Source organism: Protopterus annectens, chromosome 14.part0 (assembly GCF_019279795.1).
Source record: "Protopterus annectens isolate FY-2018-M chromosome 14.part0, PAN1.0, whole genome shotgun sequence".
Lineage (NCBI taxonomy): Eukaryota > Metazoa > Chordata > Ceratodontiformes > Protopteridae > Protopterus > Protopterus annectens.
Window position 1 is genome coordinate 741,549,862 of NC_056748.1, and position 19,943 is coordinate 741,569,804.

The 19,943-nt window shown below is 43.0% G+C and overlaps 1 protein-coding gene across 1 annotated transcript in view; it reads right to left on the reverse strand.

Annotated features, from left to right (window-relative positions):
• The window catches only part of SEC31B (SEC31 homolog B, COPII coat complex component), a 1,631,704-nt gene that overhangs the window by 821,133 nt on the left and 790,628 nt on the right, over nucleotides 1-19,943 (reverse strand). The window contains exon 14 of the mRNA XM_044055612.1: nucleotides 15,354-15,421. Coding sequence (XP_043911547.1) covers nucleotides 15,354-15,421 — 68 coding nt within the window. The remainder of the gene's footprint in view (nucleotides 1-15,353; nucleotides 15,422-19,943) is intronic.

The window sequence follows — 19,943 nt, forward strand, 5'->3', positions numbered from 1 at the left end:
TACATTTGTGCACCTTAGGGATCCATAACTGGATATTCAACCCTTAAAAAATATACAATTTCAGCTCCAAACAACCTTAATCAGCAAATCTTTCAAGTAAACATCAGATTTTGTAATATGCTAAGTTTATTTCATTCTTCGATAAAAAGAAGTTATGTCTTACCATAATGTTCCATCTGTGATGTTGATCCTCATTCAGTCATTACACATGGGTATCGGTTCCGACCTCGGAACTGAGCCGGCCATTTTCCAAGCTCGCGTCAGCCACAAATTCTCGAGCTAAACTCTTACCCATAATTCCCCTCTCCGTTACTTCAGATTGAGTTTGCAAGTCAAAAGAAGATGGAGGCTACCTCTGGTCAACTGACCTATCTGAATCGGAAGGCGAGATCCACTATAAGCCTCAGGAGGGGGATGGAGGGAGGGTCGTAATGACTGAACGAGGATCAACATCACAGACGAAACGTTATGGTAAGACGTAACTTCTTTATCTGATGATGTTAATCCTCATTCTCCTTATGCATGGGACAGAGTCCCCAGCTACCTTATTTCTTGGGAGGCCCTCATGGAAGGACGTTCCTGAGCACCATAGAGCCAAATGATGCTTTTCCCCTGGTTGCCAGATCTAATGTGTAATGGCTGGTGAAGGTATGTGGTCTAGTCCACATAGCAGCTACACAAATGTCATGCAAAGAAGATCTAGCATGGAAAGCAGCTGAGGCTGCTACTGACCAAGTAGAATGAGCCTTGCCAGTGGTAGTTAACTGAACATTATGCTTGCTGTAAATAAAGGTCACGCAGTCTTTCAACCACTTAGCCAACATGACCTTGGAAACAGCATATCCTAATCTAGGTCCAGAAAAGGCCAAAAAAAGCTGATTTGACTTGCAAGAAGCTTTAGTTCTGTCAAAGTAGAAACAAAGTTGTCTGTGAATGTCTAGGTTATGTAGGCAATACTCTCTTGTGTTTGAATGATTGGGAAAGAAAACTGGCAATTCAATTGTTTGGTTAATGGTCATGTCAGAAATCACTTTGGGCAAAAAGGTAGGATTAGTTCTTGATGACACTCTGTCCTTATGAAAGGTCAGATATGGCTTCTTGATACACTTGACTTGAAGTTTGGAGATACGTCTAGAAGAAGTAATGGCAACTAAGAATAAAGTCTTCCAGGACAAGCATTTGAAGTCGCAAGAAGAAGCTGGTTCGAAGGGTGACATTGTCAAAGCTTGTAAGACTAAAGCCAAATCCCATGGTTGAGTGGGTTCTCTAAAGGGAGGTTTTAGATGAAAAATGCCTTTTATGAAGGTCCGGCATAATTTGTGAGACATGAGAGAAGAATCCTGAACCCCATTGTGGAAATTAGAAATGGCGGCCAAGTGAACTCTGATCGTGGAGGCAGAAAGACCAGACTGGAATAAATCAGACAGATATTCTAGCACTACGGCACTGGTGCGGAGAAAGGATCTATCGGTTTTTCTTTTAGCCAGATAGTAAACCTCTTCCACTTGCTGAGGTATGTATTTCTGGTAAACGGCTTATGAGATGCAATGAGAATGTCACGTACAGGTAAGGATAGATCATTCTGCCTGGCAATCACTGGAAGTGGAGGAGCCAAGCTGTGAGCTTTAGGCTGTTTAGGTTGGGGTGAATCAGGTTCTGCGGATGGCAGATAAAGTCTGGGGTTGGATCGAGAGACCATGGTTGATAATAGGTGAGGCCACAGGAAGGGGAACCAAATCTGACGAGGCCAAAATGGTGCTATGAGGATTAATTTGCTCTTCAACCGGCGGGCTTTCTTCAGGACCTGGGGAATGAGGGGAAGAGGAGGAAATGCATAAAGTAGACCCGAGGGCCAATCATGGACTAGAGCATCCCTGGGTGACTGTCCCCAAGGGGGAATCAAGGTGAAAAAATTGCTGCATTTGTAATTGGTTGGGGAAGCAAAGAGGTCACAGCAAGGAAGACCCCAGTGATTGAAAATCTCCGCTGCTATCAAGGGATTCAGGGACCAGTTGTGAGGTTGAAGAATGCACCTGCTGAGTCTGTCTGCTATCACGTTAGAACTCCCGAGAATGTGCGTTGCTAGAAGAAAGAGGTCGGTAGCCATTGCCCATTGCCATAATCTCATGGTCTCCCGGCAAAGAGGATAAGACTTCGTTCCGCCTTGCTTGTTGATGTACCAGACCACCTCCAAGTTGTCTGATTGAATCGCAATGGTCCCAGACAGCAACAGGGGATGAAATACTTGCAACACCATAAGCACAGCCCTCAACTCCAGAACATTTATATGCAGATGGGCCTCCATTTCGGACCACATACCTTGGACAATCTTTCCCTGAAATAGGCCCCCCCCCCACACCATCAGGGAGGCGTCCATGGTCACTGTGGCCGTGGGCTGTTGGGGGGAGAAGGTACGGGACCACTGAAGCAGATTCCAAGACAACCACCAATTTAAGTCGTGATTGCACCTATGAGTTATCCGAATCTCAGCTGAAGGAGGGAGCTGAAAAGGGTACCACTGAGTGAGTAGTAACCACTGTAGAAGCCTCATGTGAAACCTGGCCAGGGAAACAATTGTAATGGAGGCTGCCATGGAACCCAACAGCTGTAGAACCAAGTGAGCTGAGGATTTCTCCTTTGAGAGGATTGGAAATCAATTGTTGTCTCAATCTTTGAATTCTGTGCTCTGGAATGGATGCTCTGCAGTTTTGTTTTCAGGAGGACCCCTATGAACTCTGTGGATTGAGACGGGGTGAGATTGGATTTTTGCCAATTTATGGTTATACCAAGCCTTTCTGCGGTGTGAAGAGAGAAAGCCAGGGCTTTTTCTAATAGATGACTGGTGGAGGCAGTGATGAGCCAGTCATCTAAGTATGGAAAAACCTGGAATCCCTGTAGTCGTAGGAACACTGTGATGACTGCCATGCACTTTGTGAACACTCTGGGGGCTGTAGAGAGTCCAAAGGGCAGTATTCAGAACTGATAATTACTGGTTCCCACATGGAAGCGAAGGAATCTCCTTGACTGTTTGTCCACTTTTATGTGGTAATACGCGTCTTGAAGATTTATAGAGCACATCCAATCGTCTTTTTCCAAAAGTGGGAGGATAGACTGTATAGTGACCATCTGGAATTTCTGTAACTTTATGAATTTGTTCAACACACTGAGATCCAAAATTGGTCTCCAGTCTTTTTTGGCACCAAAAATAGTCTTGAGTAGAATCTGGATCTTATCTGATCTGGTGGGACTGTTTGGATGACTCTTTTGCTTAGCAGCTTTGTAATCTCTAATCCTGCCTGTACCCTTTGACTGGGTGGCATGTCGGGTAATTTCCTTAAGGTGGTGGGATAAAGATCGAATGGGATATGGTAACCTCTGGTTATCTTTTGTACCCAAGAATCGGTGGTGACAGTTAGCCAGGCAGAAGGGTACAAAGAGAAACGACCCCCAACCACTTCCAGAGGAAAGCAGTTGGGCCAGTCCTCAGGAGCGCTGGTAGGGTTGGCCAGTGAAAGAATACCTGGAACCCTGGTTACGCGACCTCTTCTGCCCCAAAAGAGGTGTCTTCCCTGAGAATATCCCCCTCTGCCTCTAGGGGAAAAATCGGCCTGTGTGTCACAGAAGGAGCCCTGAGATTTTTTTGTGCCATATCTTCCCACTCTTTTGGTTTCTGGAAAAAGCCCGTTGAAGGGAAAAATAACGGACACCCACGGCAGAAAGGGTCTTACCATCCTGTTCACATCTAGCCAGTGTGCTTTTAACTTTGGGACCAAACAACGAAGAGGCTTCAATTGGAGCGTTGATAAAGGAAGCCTTGAAGGGTTCCGCGAAATCACACAAGCGCATCCAGGCAAGTCATCTCAGAACAACGCCTGCACCCGCTGCTCTAGCTGCTCCTTCTGATGTGTGAGAAATGAGACGCATGGAGGAGATAAGAATAGATTCAATGGTGGCGAATTGAGAGGCCACTTTGTCACGGACCTCATCAGAAAAAAGCACCAGCCAAAGTTTCACAGAGCTCAGAGATTAAGTCTCTTTGAAGCCTGGTAAAATGTGCCATATAGTTCAGAGCCCTGAATGCAAAGGTCCCTGATGCAAAGGTATGCTTCTCTATTCTGTCTAGAGCCTGAGACTCTCTGTTGGGTGGATGAACAGTCTGGCTTTCTTCGTCCACCAGGTCCTTTTTAGTTGCGGCTGTCACCACCAAGGCATCTACTGGAAGACCTTTGGACCAATGGGTTCGCTCTCAGGAGGGGACAAAATTGTATCTGGCCTCTGGGGAATGGCCTCAACTGTGTCAGGAGCCTTCCATGTATGCTGCATGATGAGCCGGACCAGTTCGTCTGCAGGTGGAGTAACCCAAGAGGTAGGGGGCCGTTCACGAAAGGCCTGTAGAAACACAGAGTCTTCAGAGGTTGGGTTAGAGGGCTGCCAATCACCTCTCTGTTTCAGGATTTCTAGGATATCTCTGAAGGATACCTCAGAGGGTGACCTAGAGGACCCTTCCCCATCATCCAAGTCTGTGTCTTCGGTGAGGGACTCCTCAGTGGAGTCCATGTGTTTCCTCTTACACACAGATTTTCGATAAACTTCCTCAGAGGGAGGAACTGGGGAAGACAGCTCAATAGGGGCCTCCTGTGGGGGTAAGTCCTGAGGCTCTCGTGCCCGGTGTTCTTGTGTAAAAAGCAGAGGCACTGATAGTATAGAAACATCAGCCAACGCAATTGTCTTCTCCCGACTCGGAGTCCCTGTACGGCTGCGGAAAGCCGAAGAAGGGGAGCCACAGTTAGCGTCCTGGGTAGTGGCAAGAGAATCCTGCCACAAAGGCAACTTAGGCTCCTTAGTGAGATCCAAAAGGGGAACCGCAGGTGAAGACTGTGCTATAGTAAGGGGCTTCCAAGACAGTGACGGGGGCTCTGATGAAGAATGGTCACCTCCCGAGGAAGTACAGGTCCTGGGAGGAAGAATACCTCTAGCAAATGATCCACAAGACGCAGCACATCGTGTTCAGAGAGCTTCTAGTGGATCTCACAGACATAGCTGAAGGAGAATCAGGTCTATCCAAAGTCAGAACAAGTTCGGTGCCCACAACAGTCGGAGTTTGTACCGCAAAAAGAGGAGTTGGCATGGCCTGAACAACAGTAGTGTGTCCCGAGGGAACCATCGGTGCCGAAGGTAATGTCTGCACCGACGAGGTCGGTACCTAAGTGGTAGCTGGTGGTGTCGAGAGAGTCTGCAACAGAAAAGGCATGGTCAGTGCTGAGCGAGTAGTCGGGGCTGAATCGATGGTCTGAACCGAGAGGGAGACTGGTGCCGACAAAAACTGTATGGACTGTACTGTTGGTGCCAATGAAGGAGTCTGATCCGAGAAGCCCCTCGGTTCCGACGCTTAATGAGGCACACTACTCAGTGCCAAAAAAGTAGATGGCACCGATGGACTCAGAACTGCATAACTAGGCTCTGAAATTGTTGGTGCCGAAGAGGCCAAATCCGTAGTGGAAAGCTTAGGTTTTTTAGGTCTCGGTTCCATAGGGAGGATGGAAGAGACTTAGATTTTTTAGAATCATCACTCCTTTTTTGTGGGAGCTTGGAGGGGATGAGACCTCCATCCCAGAAATAGCCTCTGAAAAGGAAGATGTAAGTAGCTCCTTTAAATTCAACTTATTCTTTCTTTCAATGACAGTCCTATTAGTGAAATTCTTACAAATCCCGCAAGGCGGGTCAACTGTTAAATGAGGTACACCCAAACAATAAACTCATAAAGAATGTGCGGCAGAGACATGCAATTTATGGCCACATTCCACACATCTTTTAAAACCTGGACTGCCTTTTTTATCTGTCATAGTAAAGAAAGAGAAAGAAGGGTTACCAAAAAGGAATTACCCGAAGTAAGGCCCAGAAAGATTTACCAATGATGGTAAAGGGAAGAAATGCCTCGTCGGTAAGAGAAAGAAAACAAAATAAGAGCACAAGGAGTAGTCACTAGGTGCGATAAGGTAAGACATAACTAAATAACTACTTTTTTTCCCTCAAAAAGTTTAGTCAAATTTTTGAAAAGATCAAAAATGTGTACTTGGCTCAAGAGAAGTAGCCTGACACGACCTAACTGCGATGCGGCAAACAAAATCTGGGGTAAAAGGGAGAGGGGAATTATGGGTAAGAGTTTAGCTCGAGAGTTTGTGGCTGACATGAGCTTGGAAAATGGCTGGCTCGGTCCTGAGGTCGGAACCGATACCCATGTGTAAGGAATGAACGAGGATTAACATCATCAGATCCTTTCTTACTGGGAATCATTATTTAATAACTCTACAGTATTCATTACAAAGATACCACCCCCACCCCTGGTTTCATAACCCTAACTGCTTTGTTCTCAATCAGTTCATCCATTAACTGCTTGTCACCTAAAATCAAATTATAATTAACATACTTTCCTAGTTGTTGAAACATTCTTCAAATATCATTTTCACAAAACTTTTCGAACAAATGAAGTATAGACTGTAAAGGAGGGTTAAAAGTGCTACGACAAATGCATTCATATGGGTAACCTAACCCCATTAGATACTTCACTAAATAATACCTTCCAGTTCAACTTTCTAGCAAACATTTTTAAATCCAAGAGGGAATAAGCTAAATCAAGTCTCCATTTTAGCACAAAGGTAAACCCTCTGCAGAAAAGATAAAAAAACACAATATCAATATTATTACAGTTAAAAATTTTAAAACCATGATATCACTGTTAGTTTTACATTAAGTGAGAACATAAAATCTGTAGATCCAAGATCAGGAAGAGTGTAGGGAAACCCCCCTTCCTCAAATGTATCAATGGTTACACATCATAGTGCTCCTCCTGTAATAAGTTATCTATCCCTTCTTCCGTGCACTACCAGTCATCAAATTGACCTCTCTTATTTGTTTTGACGAATGTTCTTTCTGCGCTGTCCTTGCTGACCTGTGTAAGGGAAGGGGGGGACTGTTCGTGACCTACCCCTCTTTACTGCCACAGCATCTAAACATTGTTTATTTCTTACCTCATGATGTTTTTCTTTCTGCTTAGTCAAGGCATGCTGCTGTATTTTGTGCATCCTGTTTAATTTTTTTTTTTTTTACTCTGAATATTTATGCTTTTGTCTTGTTACTCTGAGGACTCAGTCACATCAACAACACTGGCACAAAATAATTCATCTAATTTTTTTCTGTGTGCCATTCTTGAAGAACATTTTAGTATACCTCACATTTTAATCCTTGATTTATAACTGTAAAATTACAATACCAGCAGCACAGCACCACACTATTTAGCACAGTTGAACAGCAGTTCTCTATCTCAGTTCCTGGTGGGAATGAATGCCTTCTGAGTGTATACATTGTTAATGTCAGTGTCCATGCGAGTTTACAGCAAGTTATTAAGTGTCCTTTCAGATCCCAAAAATGTGAGGTAGAAGAACTATAGACTCTCCGAACCACAGGTAGGTATGTGCATCTGTGTACATCTCTTGTCAATGGGACAACACATTGAACAGGATTAGTTTCTCTGCCTTGCTAGACTTCAGTTCTCCAGCTTCCCAGTTACCATCAACTGGTAAAGCACTATCTGAGAATTAATGAATTAAGTTAACCTGGAAAGTTGTTTATTTCCCTTGTACAATCCATATAAATTTTCTCATCTTGCTGCTGTTCTGAATTTAAAAATGTAAAATTGTATTATTACCTTTTGACTGAATATAGATTTTTTTAGGTTGTCATGCAAGGTAGCTTACTTATAATGGCTGCCAGGGCTGGCCTTAGCTGAAACGGCACCCTAGGCGAAGTACTGCTCTGGTGCCCCTTAAGCCCCACCCACACCGTATTCTAGGAACACCCCTACTTGAGCCACGCCCACAGATGGGTCACTCCCACAAAACCCACTCCAGTTCTTTCAATGTTTAAATGCATGAAAAAACAATCATACTGTGACACCTTATAGTGTAGTTAAGCAATTAAAGGCTGAATTCTCCTTAATAAATCTGCTTCATCTGTTGCTACTGTAAAGTTTATCTACAGTCATGAAAGACAGTATTAACTTCTTTTTGCAAGTTGCATTGATGTTTACATGTAGGGCTGCTGCAGTGGTTAACGTTGTTGCCTCACAGCAAGACGTTCTCTGGTTTGATTCTCGACTGAGGTGCCTTCTGTGCGGAGTCTGCATGCCCTCCCTGTGGTCGCGTGGGATTCCTCCAGGTGCTCCGGTTTCCTCCCACATCCCAAAGACATGCAGTAGGTGGATTGGACACTCTAAATTGGCCCTAGGTGTGAGTGTGTGCCTTCTGTGGAAGGTTGGACACCGGGCTGGCAACTCGACACCATAAAACTCCACTGCCAATCATGAGCGGACAGATGATCCGCTGTGGCGACTCCTAACCTGGAAAAGCCGAAAGAAGAAGATTGATGTTTACATGTAGAACTGAGAGGCTTTCCAGGTAAAGGACAGGGCATCTGTTTTCCAAGCTTAACTGTGGGAAGTCCTTGTGCAGAATTTGTCCAATTGGTAGTTCTGAGGGGAGGCAAACCGGTCTAGCTCTGGAGTCCCCATTTGTTCCTCAAGAGGTTGAATATTTTTGGTTCCAGTTTCCACTCATGTGGGTCCATGAGATTTCTGCTTAGGTCGTCTGCAAGTGAATTTAGCTTGCCTGGCAGGAATTGAGCTTCTAGGTGCACTTGGTAGCTCAAGGTTGTGTTCCACAGAGCCATGGCTAGTCTGCAGAGAGGGTACGAGTGGGTTCCTCCCTGCTTGTTTATGTACCACATAACTGTGATGTTGTCTGTCTTTACCAATAACTGTCCTGGAAGAATGTGTTCCTTGAAAGCTGTCAGGGAATTCTGTACAGCTAACATTTCTTTTTGGTTGATATGCAGGTGCATCTGTCTCGGGTTCCTTTTGCCCTGAATGCACTGCCCTACCAAGTGAGCCCCCCCATGCATAGTCTGATGCATCTGTTGTTAGGGTCTGGGCAGCAGGGGGTACAGTGAAAGGGAGCCCCTTGTTGTGGTAGCAGGCCTCTGCCCACCAAAGGAACTCTGTCTTTGTCAAATAAACTTGTTTCTCTGGAGTGAGGAAAGCCATCTGGGAAGTTGTATTCAAGCTTGCTCCCAGAAATACAATTTGTTGACAGGGTACTAGGTGAGATTTATTTTCATTTATGATGTATCCCAGTGAGTTTAGCAGTTTCTTTACGAATGCCAGATGTTTTAAAAACAATTCCTGGCTTTCTGCCAGAATCAGACAATTGTCCAAGTATGGGTATATTTGAATATTTCTCTGCCTGCAAAATGCAATGGCTGGAGCTAGACACTTTGTGAATACCCTGGGCACAGTAGATAAACCAAAGGGAAGTGCAGAGAACTGATAATGCATGGAGCCTGCCCTGAAGCGTACGTATTTCCTGCAAGATTCCCTTACTGCAATGTGCAGGTAAGCTTACTTTAAGTCTAAGGTTGCTAACCAGGCATCTTTTCCTAGCATAGGAAGCAGATGTTGAAGTGTTAGCATCTTGAATTTTGGGATTACCAAAAAAGTGTTTAGAATAGAGAGGTCCAGGATAGGATGCCAGGAGCTGTCTTTTCTGGGTACCAGGAAAAGGCTTGAATAAAAACCTTATCCCTTTTCTTCTGCTGGGACAGGTTGTATAGCCATGATACTTAGAAGAGAGAGAACCTGCTGTTGAGCCTCTGCCCACTGATTTGGGGATAGGTCTGTCCAACCTTTTGGGGTTGGTGGGGTGTCTAAGTGGAATCTGTATCCTTGGGAAACTACATTCAAAACCCATTTGTCCTGGGTAATGAGTTCCTAGTTTTTTGCATGTAGGGCAAGCTTTCCTCCTAAGGGAGCAGGCAGCTGAGCAGGGTTTGGAAGGGCTAAGGTTAAGTCATTGTGCCATTTTCCCATAGGGAGTGTCTTACTACTACCTGCTTTGGAAGTGGGAGCCCCCCCCCCCCCACTGCTTAGGTGTGTGCATTGCCTGAGACTGTAATCCAGGTGGTCTGCTGTTCCTGGGTTTGGACTCAGAAGGCCTGGAAGAGTCTGGAAAGGACCAATTCTTTGAAGGCCAATGCCTACTAAATCTGGGAGGCTGTACTTGCAGGAAATCTTTAATAGTTTGCATAGATTTAGCTTTTTCCTCCATCTTTTTGAGGATGACTTCTGCTTTGTTGCCAAACAGGCAGTCTTGGTTTAAGGGAGCATCCAGTAATTTAGCTTTAACATGACCTGGCAAGTTTTGCTCCTTAAGCCAAGCATGCCTTCTAAGTACAGACCCAGTGACAGCAGCCCTTCAAGATGCTTCTAGAGTAAAAACCACATTGCAAAGTATGTTTACCAACTTGTTCTGCAGAATGCATTAAATCCTGCAATTCTTTGTGTTCAGTACAGTCAGGAATCAACATCATTTTCTGTTTAAGTAGTCCCATAATATGCTGCTGGTACTTTAAAATATGAAACTGGCAATTTAAAGCCCTAATGGCCAAAGCAGCAGAAGTATATGCCTTCTTACCCCATCTGTCCAAGGCTCTAGAATCTCTATCAGAAGGGGTAGGGTTTTTGGCAGCAGGAGCCTTAATGCCCTTCGGTCCTTAGGAAATGGTCTCTGGATCCGCAGTAGTATTCTTGAAGAGGAACTTGAGAGAGTCAGGTACTCTGTAATACCTATCAGGATTTCAGGAAGTTGGAGGTAAAGTGTCTGGGGAAAGGCTATATTCCAAGAAGGCATCATCTACAACGTCCAGAACAGGAGGGATAGCTAAAGGCCTGTGTTGAGGGAGGAGTAAGAATTCCCTAAACCTCTTTTTGGAGTAAGAGTAATCCTGGCTTTCCTAGTGGAAATGCTCCCTAGGAGTGTGCAAGGTTTCACCAAAAGAAAAATCCTCTGGAGGGGAAGCAGAGGGAATAGAATCCTCTGCATCAGAATCCTCATAGGTAGATAGGGGCAAATCCTGGTAATCAGAAGAAACAGAAATATCAGATTTCTGATCAGAAGAATCAGAAGGAAAATCAGTTCTAGGTCTCTTAGAGGGGGAACGCTGGCTTCCCCTAATTAAGGTAATAAGGTCTTCAGCCATTCTAAGCATTTGTTTTTTAGGCATATGGGCCTGAGCATGCGGTCTGGACATCGGTTTCCTAGGCTTGGTTCGAGATTTAGACCTGGAGGAAGAAGATGGTGTTGGTTTAAAATGCAAGTTTGTAGGTCTGAATACACCCTCAGAAGCCGGTGCCTGCACAGTGGCTCCAAACCCATCCAAGGTAGAGACATCCGCAGATTCCATAGTCGAAGAAGCATCTCGTGGCATACCGGACTCCAAATGGGTCTCAGTAGAGGCCTGCGAATCTGAAGTAGCAGGTATCAGGGGCTACGAAAGCTCCTCACTGAGTACCGGCGGACTGGTGACTAGCTTAACGGAAGTGATGTCGGCAGTTTTGGACCTATGCGGTCTGTCTCTGTCTTTATCCTTACATTTTTTTGAAATATCTGTAGTTGGATGGCTTACTGAAGCCATTTTTGGATAGTTATATTAAGTACCAAAATAATTTGCTGCAAATATAGACAGACGACGAATAGTTCGGGGGTTGAACAAGGCACAAAACCGACAGCAAGGAACGTCGTGGCCTGGGCCTAAGCAAGGAATGCACTACAAATTAAATTCTTTATGAGGTATTTGCTTACCACAGGTAATACAATTATTAACTTTTACTGACATTGGTTGAGAGCAAGAAAAAGGATCCCCAACGGAGTACTTAGCTTTTTTGAAGACTTCGGTTCTGAAACTCGAAAACGAAAATTTCAGGAGTTGGCCAACCGGCACTTGCGAACTGCTTCTGCTTCGGGCACCGCGCAGCAAGAAAGACTGATGTAATGGCATCGGCTGCATGTTTTATACCCCTGACAACCTGATGTCAAGGAAGAAGAGACAGTATCCGACGCAGGAATCCAAGACTCTGGTATTCAAGCTGGCTGAGGGCTACCTGCAGGCAGATAACCCAAATGTGATGACTGCAACAGTGAAACACGAAGAACATCAGTATCCAATTCTTAGATGTAACTGTCAAAGATATCGCAACAATGACAAAAGTAATGAGGGACACTAACAGAAGTCACTAATTATTTGAGTTTCAAACTTCATACCCTTTTGAATATTCATGCTAATGCAAAACCTGTTATTTTGTCATATTTTAGGTTTATAAAAGCAGTATTTTAAAACTTCCACTGTTTTGGGATCTGTGCCACCCCCCATTGTTTTGACTCTGTCCAGATTTATTGTGCCACACACTTAATTCAATAACAAAAAATGCGTAGACGGGTCACATCATCAATCCCAACCCTTTACAAAAATGCACAATTCAAAGGGTGAAATAGCGATGAGTGGATGCTTTTTGGAAAACTAATGCCACCATCCATCCCATTACCTACAGCAAACCAAAAATAAAAAAAATGCTATTACCACCCGACAGTTTCCTAATGGTGGCATGGTTGTTAAATGCAAAAGTCACTCGCTCCCTTGTGCTGAATAGTACATACATATACCCCAGTGTTTGCGGGATACGCCTTATGGTTAATTTATAGGCGTAGGGTTAAGTGAACGAGAGAATGAAGGAAGGCAAAAAAAAGATTAAAGGTGGCTGTCGAAGTTGTGCGTCTTTCTAAATATTGCTGGGTATGTATTAGAGCAAAAATGGGAATATCCTAGTTTTACTGTTCGCTTGACTAGTTTTACATCTGATTACCCCAATAGTAAGAGATTTGATAAAAACAAGAATATCCTGTTTAATGAGCAACCTGATGTACTGAAAGTGTGCAGGACCAGGTTCCAGCCTCATAAAATGTTTAATGCTGATCCATCATAGCTTCAGTTGTTCTAGATAATCAAGACTGTGTTTGGTTTACCAAAGCATTTTGTTATTTTGCTTCCCAATCTGGGACTGTCTGACAGAAGAAATGCAGTTGTTTAATAATAACTTTGTTCTTCTACCCAATCAGTACTTTCCTAATTTGATGCAAGCAATTAATCTCTTTTCATAAAGAGCCATCACCATTAAGACAAAATGAACAAACACTGAAACCATCCCATTGTCCATAAACAAAACAATGAATCAAACTATGAAAACAAACTGCAAAAAACTCTGACCGCAGTAGTTAGGCAGCAGACTACTATGGGATATCCTTACGCAGAGACTGTAAACAATAAGTAAGCAACAAGATATCTACCAATCCCTTTCCCACAAGAACAAATCATGTGGGCAGACATCTTGAACAAAACACATTGTTGTACCCCCCCCCCATGTTTTTTTATGGGATAGGTGACACGTGGTTCCGTTTCAGTTTTGAGTCGCAGAACAAGAAAAAATACCTGATTACGCTATCCGATAAGCAGTGCACATGTATCGTTATAGGAACAATAATAGCAGTATATATAATACTGACACTTTGAAAATGTCATCCTGTTCATGTAACAAAACCCTGACGGCCTCTGACACATACATCTAAACGTTATGCTCAGTACAGCAAAATACGTTTTCAGTTACAATTTTTAAACCAATAGAGCGACCATACAATAAAATAGAGGTTCTTCCAAGTATACACCAGATGAAGATCATCATCTAACACATACATTTCATTCAATAACTATACAAAATGGGATTGGGGGGAGGTCCTAGCCTTTGCATTACAGTTTACATAAACAAACAAGTAACGCTGTGCAACTTAGTGCAAGTACAGGACAGTAAAAGATAAATTATATTAAAACACACAACACTGCATGTTAGGAAAATGGCAATATACCATACTGCTTTCCCCTAGGTTTACATCCCCGGATACAGCCTGGCCTTACTTAACACAGTATTTTGTTTAATCAGGGGTAACTGAGCCTGGTGTCGGAGGCCAATGAGGGACATACCATTTTTCCCAAAATAAAAACTCCTACTCTACAGCAGTCTTTATAGATCAATGATGATCATCGAACACAAATTGCAGTTTAGAAATTCCCCGGACTCAAACTTACCTTAGCCAAGAGCAGCAAAAGCAATAAAAACCAAGGTGAAGGGAGGGCCGGAGGCACAAAACATAAAGCCCAAACCCGCACTGTTTGTGTAGCCCGTGTGGAACTGCAGAGAACCAGGAAGATCACCGATAAGTCACTCATGCCCAGAGATAACTCGGAAGTAATGATATAGCCAATAGATACTCTCACCTCTCATTCCTTTCTTCACTGATGACGAGATAGAGAGGTGGGCATGAGCTGGTTATATACACTCAATTGGAGCAGTAGCCGGGACGTCAGTGGTACGAAAGAATCACTGATTGGATGCTTTAACAAGAGCAGCCACTCACATTCAGCACATAGATGCAGGGGGAGGGAATGGAGAACTTAGTATAGTATGCTTAGTTAGGGGGCTGTGCTATGTACTGTAGATGGAAATATAGTTCGTGCTTTGTACTACAAGGTGTGGGAGGGTGCAATTGCTACCTACAATACAGGCGGGGGGAGGTGAAAGTAAAGAAATGTGAAACACTGTGAGACTGAAACCATTAAATTGCGCCCTTTTGAGGCCGGCCTGTACGGTGCCCTAGGCGGTCGCCTATTTCGCCTATGCCTAAGGCCGGCCCTGATGGATGCAAATGTTTCAAAAATAGTGTAAAACTTCTCTTCCTATGTAGTCCTAATGCTTTTGATCTGACCTTGGGAAGGCAAATTGACGAAGCACTAGTTCTATGCTGCTTAATAAAGTTTATTTTTATTAAAAAAAGCTCCATCTGCCAAGGTGCTGTGTATATTACTTTCAACTAGGCACCTGTTGCTTTATTTAATGCAGTGATATAGTTTTGAAAAATGGGCACTCAATTTATATCCCAAGAACCCTAGCAGTGACTATCTACAGTTGCATCAAACTCTGGCAAATTTCATATTTGCAAATACATTCTGTAATTACTCTACATAACTAGCAATGTTAATGTTTTAAATATTTATTCTTTATTCAATAACCTATTTAATTAATTCAGGGTCACAAGGGAGCCAAAGCCTATCCTGGTTCTCACTGGACACAAGACTGAAGACCCAACCAAAAGTTTGGACTGCAGCTTAGAGACTGCCTTCCCTACCTACTCTCTGTAATCAATCCCTGGTAAAGAGACTGGCATAAGGGAATACTAACTGAACAATAAGAAATGGTCAAGTTTTTAGTTGAGTCTGGAAGAGACTTTACTGTTAAAAAAATGTGATAATTAGCAGGTATATAAAATGCTGCAGACAGCTATAAGAATCAATCAGAAGGGGTTAGTAAAGACTGGGAAGAAAGAATGGAAAGCTAATGGACAATGGAACAGTGGGAGAACATCTGGATAATTCCCAGTGCGCAATAAAGTCCAGAAGGTAGGATTTCTGCAAGGAAGATACTGCATATCTATTTTTATACCTCAAGCATACTTCAGAGAGCTTTTCCACAGGTTAATGGCAACTCCTGGCAGTGGGATGGGAAAGGGGAAAATGTAATTGAGAACATTTTTTTGGGAAGGTAATGAAATGATGGATTTTAAAAATTCCCTAGAGTTCTTTGTCAGAAATGGGGAGCAATTGATTATAACTAAAGAAATAAGTCTTCTGATCTTGGCTATAGGATCAGAATTGCCTAGAAATAGTAAGGACTTCCTAAAGTTTAATGCTACTGGCTTCCAAAAACGCAATTAATACAAAATTGAAATCAAAACCTAAGCAACTATAACTGAAATATTGAATGCTGTAAAGGAGATAAAATAACCGGAAGTGGAATCTTTAAAAACGGGAAGGAGCAGATGATATAGAAATAAATAGGATCGGTGGCAGCAATATATGCAGAATAATGCTCATAAAGGGTAGTAAAATTTAAGGCAAGACAGGACTTGAGCAAGTTCTGTAATACAGGAGTGAATAATTGTTAAAAAGAAAACATATATATAATGCATAAAACTAATGAAACATTATTACAATAATTTATTTTCTATAATTGTAAGTGCACATATGTAAATGTTCAAATTGTGTAAGTTTGATAAAGTTAAAAAAAAAAAAAAAAAAAAAAAAAAAAAGCTGAGGAACCAGTCCTGAAATGGGCATCAGCCCATGAAGGATGCAGTCACTCACTCTCTCTAACAGCACACAGACCTCTACAAGCAATTTGAAGGAATGTTAATTCACCTACTGGGTTTCTTGGAGATATGGAAGTAATCAGAGCACTCAGCAACAACACATGCAGGCATAAGCAGGTATGCCAACAAGTACTGCACCCAGCCACACCCCTAGTGGAACAGTCTCTCTCTGTAGCATTTTCCAATGGGCAGTCAGCCACAAGATGGCCAAAAAAAAAAAAAAAAAAAAAAAACAATGCAGTTGTTAACACACTTGGAAAGTATTTGTTTGGCAGCTGCCAGTTTTTCCCTCACCATTGCACAGATAATGTAACAGCTGCTTTGTCTTCCTAAATACATGTACCCAGTTTAGGAAAAATAAATGAGCTGGCAGTGCACAAACAGGATGCAAAATGTTCTTTATTTCCATGTTTTGAACCTTATGAAGTAAAAGGAGGGTAGCCGGACTGGTTCAGGAGCAATTCAGAAAGCACTTTTGGGAGGCTAAATGAATTACTACTAAGAGACACCAGATCCTTGTGTAATAACACATTTTCCTGCACATGAAGCATTCTGCTCCTAGAGCCAATACGTGGATGTAATGGCCTGTAGAAAAAATATATAATACACGGACTTCAACACCACAGAACCAGACAGTTAAAACAAGGGACAGACAAGCAGATAAATCACATAATTCAGATTCCATGTAAGGAAATATTCTTCAAAGGTGGGTGAGCATGCAGAGCTAATCTTAGAAACTGAATGATTAGACAACGATGAGCCACAATCCTGCCTTCTACAAAGACACTGTGGGCAGAAATAACCGACACATGCACCATGGCCATGGAATGAGGCGCCCATGTCATACAGATGTCAGAAACAAGGTATGTCAGCATTGTAAACTGTCAAAACAGGGTGGCATCTGGTACCACTCTGTACATAGGGACCAATATCTTTCACTCAAAAGAGTTATGTTTACAAACTGAAAGGCTTTCCATCAGTCTCAATAATTTCAAAACTATCAAAAAAGTCTGTCAGGAATGCAGGAGCCAAGTCTTGAGGTACAACAAGCTGCCAAACCCAGGCTTAGTTTTCTGTACTGCCAAAGTACCCAAGAATTGGAAAATCAGACCTTTACTGGTCACAGTGGAATGAAGACAATTAGCTCTGGTTTTTCATCCTGAATCTTGCAACAAGTCGGGGTTATCAGCAGTTGTGAGAACGTGTGCAAAAATGTTTCCTATCACTGGATAAGGAACATATCCAAGTAAACCCATGTGTTTTACTGCAAAGAAAATAGTGAGCAGTGAATTCCTTCATGTGGCAAAAAGTGCCTTACCTCTAGAAAATCACATCCAGAAAGCGTTTCTAAATTTCAAATTCATCAGTGGGCTGAAGATAGGGTTCAATGAGCCTTTCAGTGTGTTTACCACACAAGGATGTGAATTGGTCAGTCTCTGGCTATAGCCCACTCCAAAATGCATAATACAGCTCTTCAAAGGGAAATCACTTGCTTTGCACACTTGTTTAGGCACTAAACAGCAGACTGGTTAATAAAATAAATTGAAAATTACCAAAAAACATCAACCAGCTGCAGCTGTGAGCATTCCTCTTGGTGCTAATCCCCTGGCCTTTTGGCTGACTTAGAAACCCAAGGATATACTGTGATTGTTTTCCAAGGAATTCAGAAAGTTTGCTGGAAAGGTTGTGTGGGGTGAGGGGGGGGGGGAGTAGTCAGAAACCAGACGGCTTGCCTGAGAAGATTCCTATGGCTACCTTCAAATCAGACTTAGGCTTGCCTTGGCCACTTCTTTTTGGATTTATTGCTGTTCTTTTAAGCTAAATCTTTGTGACAGAAGGAGCCTGGTTATGAGGGGGTAATTTCTGTGAAATTTTGGGATGGGGGAAAAAGACGTTTGCTTGAAGCCCGGCATAATTTATCCATCATGTCTAATTTTTTGAATATATCATGAAGAGATCATAGGTTCATAGGTTCATACTAGGCTATCTGCCCTAGGGCATTTATAAGCCTAGCCAGAATGTGTTTGGCTTTCGCCACCCATTTTAAATTTATTTTGCTATGCCCTTTTTCGAGGTTAGTATACTGTGCCTCTGTCTAACAGTGACACAGAAGTGATACCCAGGGTAAACCTACGATCTCCCATTCACTCATCAAGATTCCTCTTGAAGAGAGTCAATGAGGGACTCTGCCTAACCTGGACTGGGATTTTATTCCAGAGTGAAGGGAGCATCTGGGTTATGAATCTGTCCCTCCAGCATGTCCTATTTATTTCAGTGCTGAGGTTCAAGTCTCTTGAGCGTGTAGCTCGATGGGATTTGGATTTTCTGAGGTGCAGCATGTCCATTAATTCCGGGTTGGACATGGCTTTATACGTCAGGCACAGATCGCCTCTGAGCAGGCGGTATGCCACTGAGTAGAGCTGGAGTTTCTTTAACCGGGCAGCATATGGCATCTGTTTGAGCCCTTTGATCCTCTTGGTGAGGTACTTTTGGGGTCTTTCCAGTTGCTGCAGGTGTCTGGTAAGGTACACGCCAAAAGGGGCATTGTACTCAATTATGGGCCTGATGAGGGATGAGTAAAGAGGCACGATGACCTCCCCTGATCTAGATGTGAATCCCTTCATGATTAGGTGGGCTATATAAAATGTTTTTCTAACCACTTTGACCACGTGGTTGTCAAATGAGAGATTGCTATCAACTTGGGTCCCCAGGTCCCTAATTACTTCTTCTGTACTTAATGGATTACCACCTATGTGGTAATTTGTGGGCACTTTGTTTTTGCCAAAGGGGATGACTATATACTTTTTGGCATTTAGCTTGAGGCCATGGCTCTGGCACCAGTTATCTGTTTCTATGAGGCCCTTTTGGAGGTCTCAGTCTTTTGTGCCACAACCTTTACAGCCCCTAAGGCATACTGCAGTTTGTCTTCTCTATATGTATATGTCCAGTGGCTATGTCTTGTGTGCCTCTCTGCAGTCCGATTGTTCTGTATGTCTGTAGCAATGTCTGTCTTTGGACTGTGCGCGTCGCTGTGTCTGACTTTGTGTGCCTCTCCCTCTCTCTGCTGTGGGCCATAGTATTTGTACCTCTGTGTGCCTGTCAGTCTCTTTCTTCTTGGGTTTTTGTGCGTCTCTCTTGTTGCTGTCTTATGTCTCTCTTACTGTACTCTCTGGCTTTGTAACTTGTGTCAGTCTTGCAATAGCACTGTCTGTTTTTTGGCTACGTCTTAGTCTCACTGTAGTGCTGTGCCCGTCTTTTGTGTGGTCTGTATGTATCTCGGTCTCACTATAGCACTGTATCTGTTTTATGTATGCCTGTAGTGACATATCTGTCTTGTGGGGGGGGGTTGTATTAGCAATGTCTCTGTCTTGTATGGCTCCTTATTGAAATGTTGGAACTCGCAATGCCAAGTCCAGAAACACTAAACAAAAAAGATTGAATATGCAGGAAAAGACTGAATACGGAACATCATTCTTCTCCTTTAAACTATTTTTTTTTAATAGGAAGCAAGCCCCCATGCACCCCAATTGCCCTTTGCACCCTTGATGTGGAGAACAAGCCTCCTAAACACACCCAAACTTAAATCAACTCCAAGATCACCATACCATAGAGAAAAGGAAATATTCTGAGAAATGGCAGTCTCAGACTTACTATACAAGTCCAGATTTTCAGTCAATCAGTCTCCACATTTTGGGAATCGGTATTGTGAGACCTAACATTTTAAACTGTTACCATTGATCTCTGCCTCATGTGAGCATCTCTGCCTTGTAGTGCTGTTTCTGTCTTGTGTGGTGTCCATGTAGA